The 15,460-nt window shown below is 47.5% G+C and overlaps 1 protein-coding gene across 1 annotated transcript in view; it reads right to left on the bottom strand.

Annotated features, from left to right (window-relative positions):
- The window catches only part of FOXO1 (forkhead box O1), a 61,222-nt gene extending 52,452 nt beyond the window's left edge, over positions 1 to 8,770 (bottom strand). Inside the window, exon 1 of the mRNA XM_058829585.1 lies at positions 7,905 to 8,770. Within this exon, the coding sequence (XP_058685568.1) occupies positions 7,905 to 8,504 (600 nt within the window). The 5' untranslated portion in view covers positions 8,505 to 8,770. The remainder of the gene's footprint in view (positions 1 to 7,904) is intronic.
- Positions 8,771 to 15,460: the final 6,690 nt, after the last annotated feature.

Here is a 15,460-nt window from a genome sequence, read left to right as displayed (position 1 = left end):
TCGCCAAATTTTAATTAATTTCCATCCAGGCAAACACCAAGGATTTCTGCTGATCTTGCAGGATGTAAGCTCATTTGCACAATAAATGTGGTTTAACAAGTCACCACTTTTATAGCAAGTTGCTTCAGTCTTATCTAACTGCAGAGTTTGAGAAGTCAGTGATGGCTGAGTGAAACCTCACCCACGTCACAGTTTCTAGAGTTAAGCACAAGAAAACTGAAGAAGTTGCTACCTTGCCATTGCAAGTGAGACTGCCAACAGAAAATTGACAGTTAGAGACCACATTCTGAATTATGTGTATAACCCTTATTCAGGAAGGGAAAAAAGCATGCACTTTGCACTTTTGAGTTTCTCCTACAAAAATTAATGGACATATTCCAATGCTTCAGAGCTCCCTTTCCAAAAAAAAAAAAAAAAAACAACGAAAAAAGGCCCTTCTCTGCTGTATAAATTTGAACAGGTCACATATAAACAAGTCCTGTCTATGCTGGGAGGCACTAAACACTGCAGCACTAAGCAGAGGGAGGGTTCTGCCAGCAGAATGGCCAAATGCGGCTGCCGAGGAGCCACTGCCCGTCCACACAGACACAGAAATCTACTCCAGCACAGAAATCTACAAGCAGCTCCAAGGAGTGGAGTAGAGCTCTCCCAGACACAGCACTTTTGCTCACCTGTCACCCTCCTCCTCTGCAGAATCAAGAGTGGAATGAGAGCGGTGCCAATCCTGCTTGGCTATGGAGTTGCAGGTCAGCCTCACCAGCAAGCAGCTGCCTCAGCATCTCCTGCCTCATGCACTTTCAACTTGCCCCAGAACCACAGTTCCCATGGACAGCACAAAAGCTGCTCACATGTATCACTCCTACATGTATACATACTCCTCATTGCATTAAAAAATGGTTTTCATTTCCTGATTTCTGCGCGTGACAAGAATTTCATTCTGGTAGCAACTAAATTAAAGGAGGGGCATTTCTAACATTTTCTAAGAGAGACACCAGCATAGAAGAAGCAGAGCCCAACCCACCTCATCATTTCACATCCTGGTGCAGAAGCAGCATGGAGGCCTGGCACCAAGTGACCTCTGAGAAAGAGATACCAAAAAAATTCAGATGCAAATAAAATAAGAATTCTTACGTATTACAGCACAGCTAGTAGATACAATTTAGTCAGCAAATATTATGGTTAAGAGCACCCTTCCTTGCAGTAATCAGTCCAGTTTTAAATCTGAATATGCCCTATTTCAGAGACCATGTCCCCAGTACATTCTCTCAAGTACATATGTGACAGGCCCCAGAACCTATACCCCGTGGACCTACGTAGCAACAGCCTTGACAAAGGAGTTCCACACACACCAACATGAGCCTTCATTGCACACACCAGTAAAGAACTCGGAGAAACAAGGGCTACTTAGAAATGCAATCGCAGCCATCCCTGGCATGTTGTCTTGAAGCAGCAACAGGACTGAACGCACTTCCAGCTGCATGGATTCCTAGCATTCCCAAAACTAGTTTCTAAGACTAGAACAAAAGAAGACGTGTACCTTTAAGTTTAATTAACTCTAGAGTAAGACGAATTTTCAAACAGAACTGTAATAACATCATTGATACTGAGCAATGATGCAAGATACCTTTAACAACTCAGTAGGTCATCTGAGCAAACTGAGTGCTGCCCTCCACTCCTCCAGAAATTCCTGATCTTTGTCTGATGCAGCAGCTGTCAAGAGTCCCAGGAGGTTTTGACTGACTACATTTTTAAAGCTAGAGCCACTTCTGGTTCCATCTACCAAAAACTAAAGCATTGCTAAGCCTTTACCATTCATTACATAAATGCTTCAAAACTTAAACATGTGCCTCTTTAGGTATCATTTTAAGCAATCTAGTAAAGACCAGTGTCTACTACCAAAATCTAGAACAAGCATGAGGCTTAATGAAGACCTTAGAAGATAACAAGCAATCCAGCAAAAGCATCTTAGTTCTTTTTATTCCTTCTGTGTTAGGAATGGAGACCTACCAAGAAACCTCATGATGCTGCACTACTCACTTAAGACACCTGCACATCACAGACAACAGTGTAGGAATGATGCACCTTTGTTTGATGAACAGTCATGATTAATGCTTAGTAAGTAGATTTAGAAATAATACTTCAACATGAATAGCACATCTTCACAGATCAATTCATGCTGAAGCTCTCTATGGAGAGGAAGAGATGCTGTTCTTCAAAATGTGACTCTAATGCACTTAATTTCTGAAGCACAACCTATCATCACCAAGAGCAGTGTTTCCCCAATATTTAAAACCCATTTCAGCAACCAGATTGACAAACAAAATGCAACAAAATTCATTAAAATATTAGTATGCACTACCATATGCTTCACTGTAACTATCTGCAGCCAGCATCAGTGAATTTCAAGTTCCTTTCTCGTAAGAGTTGACAATGAAGTAAATATATCCACATATTTAGTATTTCTTAAAGAGGAAAACAATCAACTATATTTCAGGTTATCTTCACTATGTCTTGGTTTATTATTCATCACTCAAGGTTTTAAAATAATTTCCATCAGAAATCCTTGTTTCATATACGAATTTCTTCCCAAAACAGAAGGGGCTGAGGGTTGAATTTCTGTAGCCACAGGCCTACATATTTCACAAATCTGTGGCTGCAAAATATATCTGCATTTTTATTCCAGAAGCCAAGCACTTATTTTACAAAATGATTCACCAGTTGAGTAAACAGAAACACACGTATTTAGGCAGCATCATGCTTTGGAAACCGAAAAGATATAAGCAGACATCTCAAGACTATACAGTTTCTGGTGCCTTACTGAAAAACTCAAACCACCTAAAGTATTGCCTATTTTATTGTATAAAAAAGAAAGAAGGAAAAAGAGACAAAGAAAACAACTTCAGCATATCTCACCTAAACATCTTTATCTCCTTGCACCACACTGTTTCCCCTTTTCATCACAGGCAGCAAAGGCTCCGGTTCCCCAAACAACCAACTTCACTGACTACTTGTAAAACCATGTGATACAAAAATAATGATAATAAGGAAGCAGCTGAGCACGCCATAAAAAATACAGTGGCAGAGAGCAGTCACCTCATCCTTGTATTGAAGTTCTTTAAAGTCAGGCACTTCAGGAAAATTTAGTTCATTATGTCAGTATACAAAGACACTCACACATTTCATTTTGGTGTTTGGCCTTACCGATAATCATACAAGTAACTGAACAGATACCACAGCAAATGGAAAATGGGCAAAGAAAATTAAGAGAAAATTAAAACATTATTCAAGGCCCTGATGGGAAGCTCAAAACCACTGATGCAGCTCAGCCTTTAGTTATTCAGACACAAGTGAGGACAGTATCTCGCACCTGCAAAGATGAAGCAGAACTTTCACACCTGAAACAAAGCAAAATGCAAGCTGGTGACTCACAGACAATGTAGGCTGCTACAAGAGGCATTTTGGTGGCAGTGAGAAGGTATTCAAGACACCAAATAGTTTTGTCAGACAGGGTGGGCTGAGGCCAGGAGTCATGGCAGAGCAGACTCAACTGCAGCTGCCAGCTCGTGAGGCTGTTTGCCACATGTAAAAAGGTATGATTGTATTGCATTGACCTTGACAGAATCCACAAAAAGAAAGCTAAACATACACACCTCTACCTGCGTATTCCTGTGTGTGCTGTATGAATGTGTAATACAATGCATGATGCTGGGGGGGGGCACAAATCACCTGGGGAAGCATCTTCAGGGACAGAGCCAAATGCCCACAGGTATGTAAAGAGTACTGTGGGAATACACAGTTAAAGGCAATCTTCAATTGTGATTTTTGCCACCTAAAAAAATACTCATAATAAAAACCTCACAAAAATTATATTTAAGCTCCCTTCCAATCCAAACTATTCCATGACTCTGTGATTCTAAGTAGTCATTTCAATTTAATTAAATCATCTAAATTTCCACAATTTAAACTGCTTGCTAATCGAGATTCAAAAGCTTTAAAAAAATTCAGTGAAGATTATTCTTGATTTTTCAGTCTTTCTAGTATTTTTTACTACCTGTGATTTTCAAACCAAGTACAACAGAACCAGAACAACCAGAATTTATTTTGCATGGAGACCAATTCACTACAAAAATAGTGCTGACCATAGAGAGCTCATATGATAAGGCCACCCAAAGCACCTGTCCCATGCCTGTTTTGTCCTCAGGCTTACAACCTTTCACCCCTCTGCAGCTAGATACATATTCTCATTCCTTCAACAATGGCAGCAAATGAATTTAGGTGAACAAGCTGTCTTGGGACTAGAAGTAAAGGAGGTATATGTGCCCATGGAACCTTAATGCTTGCCACTAAGAATAATCAACAACAATCAACAACACATCCACCTCCAGATGACACCAAAACTCCATATTTCCTGTCCAAAAAAGTTACAGGATTCTTTTTGAACCCGTTTTCAAAAGCAGACTGAAAAGATGAGACCATTCAAGGAAGCTTAACTGTGACAGCTCCCTTACAATAAATCTCAACACTTGCCATAAAGCAAAGACATCATGAAATATGCACATCACGGAGATGTTTTATATTTTATATATGATGATTAGCCAAAAAGCTATCATATTTGTGTCAAAAAATAGCTATGCACAGCTGTGGAGTTCTTGCCTCTTCTGTTTTAAGTCTAATGTCTCCCACTATCATACTTAAGGCAAAATGTTACTTTTACTTGACTACTACACTGCGAGGAAAGTCTCATTCTCCCATGCAACTTTCACAACAATTTCTTTGTTATCTCTGTAGCAGATCTTGCTCTTGCTTCGGCTTTCTCTGAGCAACACAGGTCACTATCAGCACTCATTCACAACCAACAATGCAGCAAGTCTGGCAGAGCAGATCCCAAGTGCTTCATTCAAGGCAGCCACCCCAAGGGGAGTCATGGGGACTTTACTCCCTTAGAGTTCAACAGGGGATTTGCTCATAAAGCCGAGTTTGTGACAAGAAAATCTGGAATAAACTACTGTGAATGTATAACTGAGAACAATTTACCTACTTAAATATTTTTACGTTATTGATAATTTTATGTTTATATCTTTGGCTTATACCCTTATTTGAAAAGACATTTTTATTTGAATGTTGTTATTCAGTAGAGGTTGAATGCCGTTTTGAGCTCCTCAAAATAATACTGACAATATCCTCAAGATAATACTGACACCTCTGAACTATCCCCAGTGAAAAATGAAAAAGAAGCTCATGTTAAATCAGGGCAGTACATATTCATTAAGCATTAGAGCAGTTAGCCCTCAATTTCTGCCTGAGAAACACCGTCTTGCCACTATGCAGAAAGTGAACATTCTTTTTCAATTCTTGTGTCATACATTTTGTGAAGAATTTGAAAGGTGCCTTACTACGCTTGTAAACATGCAAACCCCAACAAGACAAAGCGTCTCCGAGTTTTACTTACGGAGAAAAAAAAAAAAAATACCCCCCGTTTCCCAGCCTGCGTCAGCAGTGCACAATGTACTCCCAGCCCTAAGCCAGTGCCAGGCTCTGAGGCGAAGCCGCGCTCCCTCTGTCAGCAGAAAAGTCAGTGGCTCATCTGCGCTCATCTCTGCAGCGATGTGCCTCCTCTGCGGGGCCCTCGGCTGAGTCAGGCTCCGCTCCCAGCCCTACGCCTGCACCTACAGCAGGTCCCCGGACCACGGGCAAACCAACAGCTCCCAAACTGGGCGAAAAAAGCCAGAATCCTCCCTCAAGCTGAGCCGTGGGGAATTGGTGATAAACAAGGCAAGCGGGCTGCACGCCTCAGCCAGGCCAGTTTCAGCGTGGACACCCAGTGGCTGCTGGTAACTAAACTTTAAAGTGTCTTTAAGAAACTCTGCACTTCCTCGGCTTAAGTGGTAAAACCTGCAAGCATGCAACTTTCAGAGCAGCCTGGCAGTTCTATGGGGGCAACACGTGTCCGATGCATAACACAGTGACTGTGTAATCGTGGAAGGAGAGTCCCTGCGTATTTACCCACCAGCAGTGGCAGGGTATGTACTGCACTCTACCAGAGGGTACTGCAGCCAAAAAAACATACCAGCAGCGGCTCTCCCTGTCACAGCACAGCTATGCGGGCATAGGATGTGCTCAATCTGCTAGAGGGAGGTGTGCGAGACTTCTCCCTTGCTGAAGCACCACGGGACGAGCAGCAATACAACAGGAAGCGCCGAGTAAGTTACACAGCTATCTATCAGTGCTTCTTAGTTGCTCGTATGAATTTGGGAGCTATTAGATTTTATTTTGGCTTGTTTAGCTTTTAGTTCTCTTCTACTCAATCTGAAAAGGCCCTTAAGGAGATTAAAACACCATTGGAAAAAAAAGCAGCGTTTTCAAGTGACAAGTTACCGTATTTAAAACCTGACAGCCATCAATCACATCACTCCTATTAAAAGTTTTTCATGACAGATGTCTTCAGATGATTATCCTTTAATTTTTTTAGTCAAACACATCAACAGAAACTAAAAAAAAACTTTCAAAAGCCCTAAAAGCTTTCAGCTAAAAATGAGTTACAGATTAATCGCATTTCTTTAGCAGGATATGTTGCTTACCTCTAAAAAACCAGAAATTTACAAAAAGCCGATGTAACAAACATTCCTAGCAGCGCAATAAAAAGCACGTAAGTGCAGGACTTGAGTTGACGCTTATTTAAAGAAAAAGACAGATAATACAAATAGAAAGCGAAGCCAAGAGTCTGACTGGCCCTAATGGAGTTAAGTCCCGAACACACCAGAGTGCGCCAATGCCGGGCTAAAAGCGCGCACCTCACGCATTTATTGCCATCATTTATTCCCTCACAGGGCGGAGGAGGCTCTGCCTGTACGCAGACGGCACAAGCTCGTTCTGACAATGCTCTCACGCAACAGTGCCACAAATCTCGGGGACACGGGTGGGTGACACTTTCTCGACCGAGGCAGCAGCGCTAAGCCTTTATCACCCACGGGGATGCAAAGCCGGAGGGTACCATGGCCCTGGCGCTGCCTCCGCAGCCGCGCAGCCCCAAGCGCAGTTCGCCCGGCTCGCCCCGCAGCCGTCTGGGGTGCAGCCGGAGCCCGCCGGGACCTGGCGAGCCGGGGCGGAAGGAGATCCCCTCGCGGGGCTCCGGGCAGCGCCGGCCGCGGCTCCGAGCACAGATCCCGGCCGCCAACAGGTTGCTCCCACCGCTCCGCTCAGACGGCAGGGACTGCGCTGCGGGAGAGAGGGAAGGAGGGAGCTCCGTCCCACCACGTAACACAAGAAAGACGCTCCCGCAACTCAAGTTTAACAAAGCCATCACGTCAAATACTGCGGCTTACTCATTAAACACACGGTATTTCTGCAACCCTTGTTCTGCCTCCGCTCTTTCCCCATCCCTGTTTGCTTCTGTCCCCGCTCCGCCGCCCGACGGTGAAGCCCTGCAGCGCCGGGGCGGACGGCGGCTCGGAGCGCCCCGTCCCGGGCCGGGGCCGCGGCGGAGCTCCCGCGGCACCCCCCGCACACGGGTGCGAACCCCGGCGAGCGGGAGGTGGCGGCGCTCCTGCCGGCTCTGCCCGGGGACGGCGCCGTGACACCGCGTGAACTTTTGCTTTCGGCGGGGCAGGGCTGGGGGGAGGCGGAGAGCGGGGGGGCGGCCCCGGTCCCTCCAGCGCCCCAGCGGCGGGAGGGCTAGAGCGCTTTTCTCCCTTAGGAGTTCCTCCTTCGAAAAGGTGAAAAAAAGTAGAAACGTGAGGTTAAACTGAAAGCGCGGAGCGGGAGCACTGCAGGCTGCGCAGCGGGCATCATGCAGCCGGGGAGGACGGCGTGCCCAGCCGCCTGCAGCGCCGCGGCTCCGGCCCCGGGACGGCGGAGCCCTCCCGGGACCCACTCCGACGGGGCGTCCCCCACCACCCGCCCCTTACCTTCCAGCCGGCCGAGCTGTTACTGTCGCCCTTATCCTTGAAGTAGGGGACGCTCTTGACCATCCACTCGTAGATCTGGGAGAGGGTGAGCCGCTTCTCGGGGGAGCTTTCGATGGCCTTGGTGATGAGGTCTGCGTAGGACAGGTTGCCCCACGCGTTGCGCCGCGACGAGCTGCTCTTGCGGGGCTGCCCGGCCACGGGGCCCGGGGACAGACCGGCCACGGGCGGCGGCACCGGCGGCACCGGCGGCGGTCCGGGCGGGTGGAGGCGGCAGCCGGCCTCGGGCGCCGGGAAGTCCCCGCAGCGGCAGGCGGCAGCCTCCGGGGGGGCGGCGGCGGGGGGCAGCGGCGCGAAGTCCTCGCTCTCCTCTAGCAGGCTGAGGTTGCTGATGAAGTCGCCGCTCAGCCCTCCCGAGGCGGCGACCCCGGCCGCGGCTCCGGCCGCCCCATCGGGCTGCCCGCCGCACGACGGCGCCGGGCTGGAAGTGGCCGAGCTGGGGGGGTTGAACTCCGGCCGCGGCAGAGGCCAGGTGCAGGAACGGGGCCGCGGCAGCGGCTCGAAGTCGGGGTCGATGTCCACCAGCTGAGGTGCTTCGGCCATGGCGGGGCCGGGTTGGGAGCGCGGCGGGAGCGGGGCGGCTTGGGCTCAGCGCCGCCGCCCCATGCAGGCTCCGGGCGCGGATCGGCGCGGCCCCGACGGCGCGACAGCCAACTCTCCTGAGCTCGCCGCCCTAGACCTCCGGCCTGACCTCCCTGCCCCGCCGCCCTAAACCCTGCCCCTGCCCGGCTCCCGGATCCCTGCCCTCCGCGGCAACTGCAACAGCAGCGACCCGGCCGCCCGGCGCGCACCGACTGGAGCGACCGCCCCACGCGGGCCCGCCTCCCGCCTCCCTCCTCCCTCTTCCCTCCTCCCTCCTCCCTCCTCCTCCTCCTCCTCCTCCTCCTCCTCCTCCTCCCGGCGGGGAGGGCCGGCCCGCGCCGCGCCAATGGCAGCGCCGCGCCGCCGCCCGCCTCCCGCCGCGGGGCCGGTTCGGCAGGAGGGTGCCGGTGCCCCCGTGCTGCTTCTGGGTGGTTTTTGTTTGCCGGCGGCGCAGCGGGGAGAGAAGCGGCGAGCGGGCAGCCGGCGGTGCCCCCCGCGGCCGGGGCTGCCCAAAGGCAGTGAGTGCTCGCACGGCGAGCCGCGGCAGGATGGCCGCGGAAAATGCCCCCGCGAGTGTTTCTACCGCAGCCGCTGCGTCGGGGTCCTGCCGCCCGCATCGACGGGCCCGCTGCGTGTCGCCGCCGGGGATGAGCGGCGACCTGGGAGCATCCCTCGGCTGCAGCGGGGCGGCTGGGGGAGTATGCGGGAGCGAGGGGCATCTCCCCGTTCCCGGCGGCATCCCGGCAGCGCTGGCTCCGTGCGGAGCGCTGCTGCCGCCCGGCTGCCCGCCCCGCGGGGGCCCTGGCAGCCCCGCACACCGGACAGGGGGTGCGACAGCTGCCCTGCCTCGCTCCCCCCTCCCTCCCTCCTTCCCTGGCCGGCTCCTCGCCAAAAAGTGTCTGCACCTCCCGAAGTGATAAATCTCCCCTTCGGCTGAATACCGTGAGCTGGTGTTTTATTCCGTGAGCAGGCACGGAGCACGGGATAATTTCATCCTAAGTCAGCTATGGAACATACTTTATATTTTTCCCGGCAAACCCCAGGGCTACTCAATTCATTAGGGTTTACATTCTTCTCTTTCAAGGAGGCTGCAGTCACACGACGCATCGCCTCTGCCTTCCCTGCCCATCAACATACAAAGATATATAGATATATATATATTCGACTTAACACAGAAGTGTTATTCTGTTTAAACTTTAAAAGAAGACATTTGCTTAAGCTAGGGAAATAATCCTAAGGATGAGACACGACTCAACACCTTGTTCAAACTGGCAAACCCTACATTTTAGAAAATCTGTTTTGTTTTCAGTAAGAGGAGTGCTTTTAAAAAGCATACTTCAGACATAACTTCATAAGTCACAAAATTCACAGCCAGCCATGGCATTTGACGTTGCCTGTCAAAGAACCACCAGAGCTGGGTAACTGTCAAAGCTGAGCCAGAAAACCTGTTACCCTTCCCTCCTCTCTGCATCAAGGCAGCAAGTGTTAATGTTATTTAAATGCAGTTCATTGTTCCTATAAAAATATTTTCTGAAAATGAGTAACAATAATGAAGGGGAGAGAATACAAGACTGGATTTAGGCCACGGCATGTAATTTAGTGTCAGATCATACATCTAGATACTCATGCTGTCTATTATGAAAACACTTTTTGAGATACATGGTGACACCTAACTATATCGTTTGTGCAAAATATGCATAAGTGCATAGTAACTGATCACATTTTAAAGCACTGTTTTTGTCATGTTTATTTTACCAAATGCCAAAGGTGATTATACCTTATTATAGGTTGGCTGCTCATCAGATTTCAGAGTTGCTTTGCCTTTAAGTCATTTCTATGTTTTGTAAACCCTTTAAGGGATTCAACCCACAAATTTATATTGCTTAGCCCACGGATTTTAGGGAACACCCTTCTTTTTTTCAAGGTTTTTTTTTCAGTTTAAGAAAAAAAAAAGAAACAGAAGGGAAAGAAAAGAAAGCAAAGTAGTCCCAGTTCAACCTAATAACTTGCATGCCACGTTTCAGCTTGGAACAGCTTTATGTGGCAGTGTTACACAACTCGGCTGCAGTAGTTGCCCTGCAATAAGGGAGAGCACCCTGCCTTGGAGAAGCAGAGGTTATATAATGGTGAGAAGCAGCCAGGGACGCGCAGCGAATGCATGTGTTTAAATGGGAGCCAAAACAAAAGAAGTGCTTGAGAACAGAGAAAGGTTTTCTTTTTCTTTCCTTGGTGTCTGAAAAAAAAAAAAAAAATGGGGTCTAAGAGCCAGACTGGCACCCATCCTGCTAAAGGAAGTGGATTTATTACCCGGGCTTTCTTCTGAGGAGGTTTTTTTTTAAAAATCTTGCAGTCCTTGCTCCTCTGTTTTGTCCAAAGTAGAGATACTATTCCCTGAACTTTATTGGTATATGCAGATGTTGGGGGAAAAAAAGCTTTCCTTTGCCAGATGCCAACTGTGAAAACTGGGAAGAAAGCTACTGTTGGGGGATTTTAGAAAGCCATGGTGCATTTGTAGTTCAACCCAGGTCATTCTGCAGGATAGAGGTTGTATTCTCCTTTCTTGGCCCTGCATGACATTGCTGTCGCTCCCCTCATCTCCTGGCAGGGCTCTGCCACCTTTGTGCCCCATGTCACTGATGTTCTTGCAGCTCAGAAATTAGCAGAGTACAGAGAGTGCAGACAGCAGTTTGCAGTGAGATGTGAGGGACATGGAGGTGGAGGAGATAAAACCAGAACCTTCCAAATGCTGCATTTGTTCAGCGAGTGGGGCCCTGTGACTCACAATGCAACAGGCAGAGCTGAGCTGCAGAGATTTTGGCTATTGCATGCCAACAGCTGGGAGCAGGTCTGCTGAGAGTTGGAGGAAGGATGAAGGCCAATCAGACAATGCTGTGCGCTTTCCTGGGATGAGTAATCCTGGTAGTTTGCTCTGACTTTGGCAGAACCACCCAGGTGAGTGAGTTCTTCTGTAGGACCCCAGTCCACACATATGTGATCTGCCACTTTTCTGTTTAGAATTTCTTCTCTCCATCAAGAATATGGGGATTGAATCAACAGATTTTAGAGTCCAAGCAACACATGCCATGCACAATAAAGCTGTCTGACCCTGTCTGCACTGCTCTCCTAGTGCACTCCAACACTGCTGACCACCCTTAGGCAATGCCATGTGAACAAACCCACCCATTCAGCTGCTGAGGGGAGCTTGCTGCTCCTAAAGCAGCTCAGCACAGTGATGGCTCATACAAGAAATTTTACTGCATCTACGAATGACAGCATTAGGTTTATCTCATTTCCCACAATGCTGAAATGCTGATGGATGCACCACAATTCATTTTCTACTCCCACCCTCCTCCTCCTACACTCCACCTTTTCATTTCTCTACTCCTACTCCTGCTCCCATTTTCTACTCCTCTACAATACAGTATCTCCTATCAACCTTAGCATCACTTTGTATTTTTTTTTCAAATTTAAGACCTGAAGATTGCCTTTTATCATCACTGAAATAAAGTGAGCCTTCTATTCATATTCTGGGTTTGAAGCAGCCAAAATAAAGGATCCGTGCTGTCTTTTTACTACTGTCTGTATAATTCACGTTCTGAGGTTTTGATCAAATTCAGCAGGAGCTTACATGAAGTTGAAAGCACTCGTACTCTATGTACAGCTCTTTTTTCTACACGTATGTGCATAGTGAGAGAGTACAAATGTTTTAACAGCATCAAAAGCAGCAATGAAATACAGAGTTGTGTCTGGTATCATCAGAGCTGGGAGAAATCCTATTTTCTGGGGAAGTATTAGGAAGTTCAGTACCCACAGTTTCCTCCCCTGAACCTCAGAACTGACATGATTTTACAGTGCATGTTTCCAAGCAGCCTGGCTGGAAGGCTGGCACGGCACCTCAGTCCCCCTCCCGGCCCAAGGCAGCTTAGGCTGCCCCACACAGAAGGGTTTGGACATGTCTTGGCTGAACAAGGCATTTACACTGCCCTGCCAAGGGAGTTCAAAGGGTCTGGTGCTCTCCCAGCTCGTCTGAAGCTTCTTACAGAGCCACTGGAGAAAGGCAGTCCCTCTTGCGTAGCATTTCAGGGCAGGAGCTTCACCAAGGTGAGTAACTTCCTGGGGCTGCGCATCTTTGCCCACCGACCACACAAACCACAGATGGAATTTAAAGATCTGCTGATCCCTCACCACAACTTGGTGAGCTCACTCCATTTCAACCTGCACTTTGCCTCCCACCTCAGACCCACAGGCAGGTCAGGGTCTATCAGGCCCAGGGAGAGGTGGCTGTCACATTTAGGGTCACTCCATGGTCAGTGGAGAGAAATATGTTCTTCCCATAGTGATTCACCACCCCAGATAGTGGAGCTGATCAGACATTGAGGTGCCAGGCTCTTATTCCAGGTGGTTCACAGTCACTTTCAGCCAGCTGACTTTAGGCCAGCAAAGCCCACTCATCCCACTTAGTAGTGTATGGAAAATACACAATCTCTGACCCCTCTGCCATTGCATCAAGAGCGAGAAAAAGGCTGTGCACACAAAGGCTATCAGGGTGCTGCAGAGAGACAGCAAAACAAAGGCAAAATGGTTTGTCCTGCTTTGCAGGGGGGAAAGCTGACCACTGTGAATTCACATGATGTGCAGAGGACCTCACAGAGGATGCATAGGCAGAGACCAACTTTGGTCCAGGTCCTTGAAATAAAAAAAATTCATGTCACCACATAGTTATCAGGATACTTGCTGGTGAGGAGCTTGAAGTTATCTTGGTTTAGGTCCATCTTCTTCTACACATGGGGGAAAATCCTGAATGCTCCCACAGAGGCAGCAAGGCCCTCCTGGATTTACACCCATATGGTTGGAGCTGGGGCCATGTGCTGACTTCACCAGTTGCCCACCTCACTGGACATATTTCAGAGTCGGGAACTGACAGATTCACAATGTGGTGCAACTCCGGCCTCCAGACAGCCTTCAGGCAGCCCAGCCCTTCTTTTCAGAGGAGATGGGGAACTGTGGTTGGTGATGGCAGAGCTGCCCAAACAGCCAAACACCCCCTGCCTTCATCTCCCCACAGACTGCTGCAGGGAGCTGGGCAGCTGTCACCAGGGTTCACACAGCCACAGCCGTATCCTCCTGCTGCTTCTTCTCCTCACCCTCCTTCTCCTCTTCCACCTCTTCCTCTTCCTCTTCCTCACCACCAACAATTGACAGTGAGTCTTCAACCCAGACAGCAACAACCCGCAGCCAACTCCTTCCTCCTCCCCCAGTTTCTCTGTAGCAGCTTTGGTGGCAGAGAGTGGCCAGAGGGCTTTCCAGGCACTGCTGCCAGGAGGAAAGGTGAATAGGACTTGTCAAGTGGGACAAAGGGGGTTTGTATGCTTCCCGGGCTTCCCGGGCTAGGAGATGGAGCTGCTGGTTGTTGAGCTACCAAAATCTTGGTGCAGGCCTAAAGGCTGCTGACGTTAAACCACTCTGGCTTAAAAGAAGTGCCACAAAAAATATTTAGTTACAGAAATTTAAAAAATAATTTAGTATTAAAAAAATATTCCTAAAAATGGATAGCAAAAATATTTATTATGTGTTTTTGAACAGTTTCATTTAGTGTTGTTCATACCTCATTTGTTCTCGATATCTGCAAATATGTAAACATTAAAGACTTGAGGGCAAGGTTTCATGGAACCATTTCTAAGTGGCAATTCTATAAGGAATCAGAATTTAATTTTAAATTATCTCATGCCAGCGCTTATGCCAGAAGTACTTGCATGTTTTTCCAATCAAAAAACATTACAGACAACTTTACTTGTTGAAGTGATTAATGCAGCTCAAATTCCTACTAAGCATGATTCTTAATATTTGGACAAAAGCATTTTCACTGAATGAGCTCAAATGAGGCATACGTTACTGGGAACCAGAGTCTGCTGTCACAGTTTGTAAACAGAAGCTAAGCAGAAGAAAATATTTCACACAAGCTTTTCTGTCAACTCACAGTCCAGGCTCAAGGCCTCCCATTAGAACATATATCCTCTGGCACCTGCATACACACACCCATAAGTGAAAGACTGAAGTGCAGCATGACCAAGGAATGATCCTTACCAGGATCGATACAATAAATACCAAAGGTAGTGTCTGCATAGCGGTATTTGTTCTTAGTGTGTCATGTGCAATCACTGGCTGTGATGTAAAAACAGAAGGCAAGAGTTTATCAGGTTTCAGATTCAGCTGAATCACCCGGCCCACCCCTATGCAAAGGCCAATGTGTCTGGAAGTAAACACAGTTCAAGTGTTCTGTGTGTTTTCCAGGGTGTTGAGTTTCTGTTTTGCCGTAAATATGATCTATTACAATATTCTCCAGCATTCTACTGTCAGTGTTTCACCATTTTCAGGTGCATTTCTCAGTCCTCGTTTTCCTCTCTATATTGCTGAAGGAAAGATCGACTGGCTCTGCATGATAGCTTTTGTATATTAAATAATATTATTGTGTTTGAGGAACAAATTAAAAACAGGACACTTGACAGTTACTATATAATTTAGTGGTTCCAACCCATAGGAAGGAAAATTCATGGCATGGTACAATGCAATGCTTGACAACTATTTCATCTTCTTTTCCTTTGTTTCCCTAGAAAACTGATAGCTACCTGTTATCAACAAGGAAAACAATTCACAGGCAGAATCAGTATGAAGGCATAATAAAGGCTTACTTTTAAGAGCAAATTTTTTTTTTCCATTGTTGAATTCATGCTTGAAAAGCATATTTAGTTATGGATATAACTGTATTTGAATACAAAGAGGTGATTATGTATATGCTACACAAATACATATGCATGATAACATTATGTGCATTTTATGCTAGATTTATATAGATGCAAACTTGCCCAGACAATAATGGTAAGACAGTATTTTGACACATATGCATATCTTTGTACGCT

This window comes from Poecile atricapillus, chromosome 1 (genome assembly GCF_030490865.1).
Source record: "Poecile atricapillus isolate bPoeAtr1 chromosome 1, bPoeAtr1.hap1, whole genome shotgun sequence".
NCBI lineage: Eukaryota > Metazoa > Chordata > Aves > Passeriformes > Paridae > Poecile > Poecile atricapillus.
The sequence above is the reverse complement of the archived record's forward strand: the minus strand, read 5'-3'. Positions and strand labels throughout refer to the sequence as shown.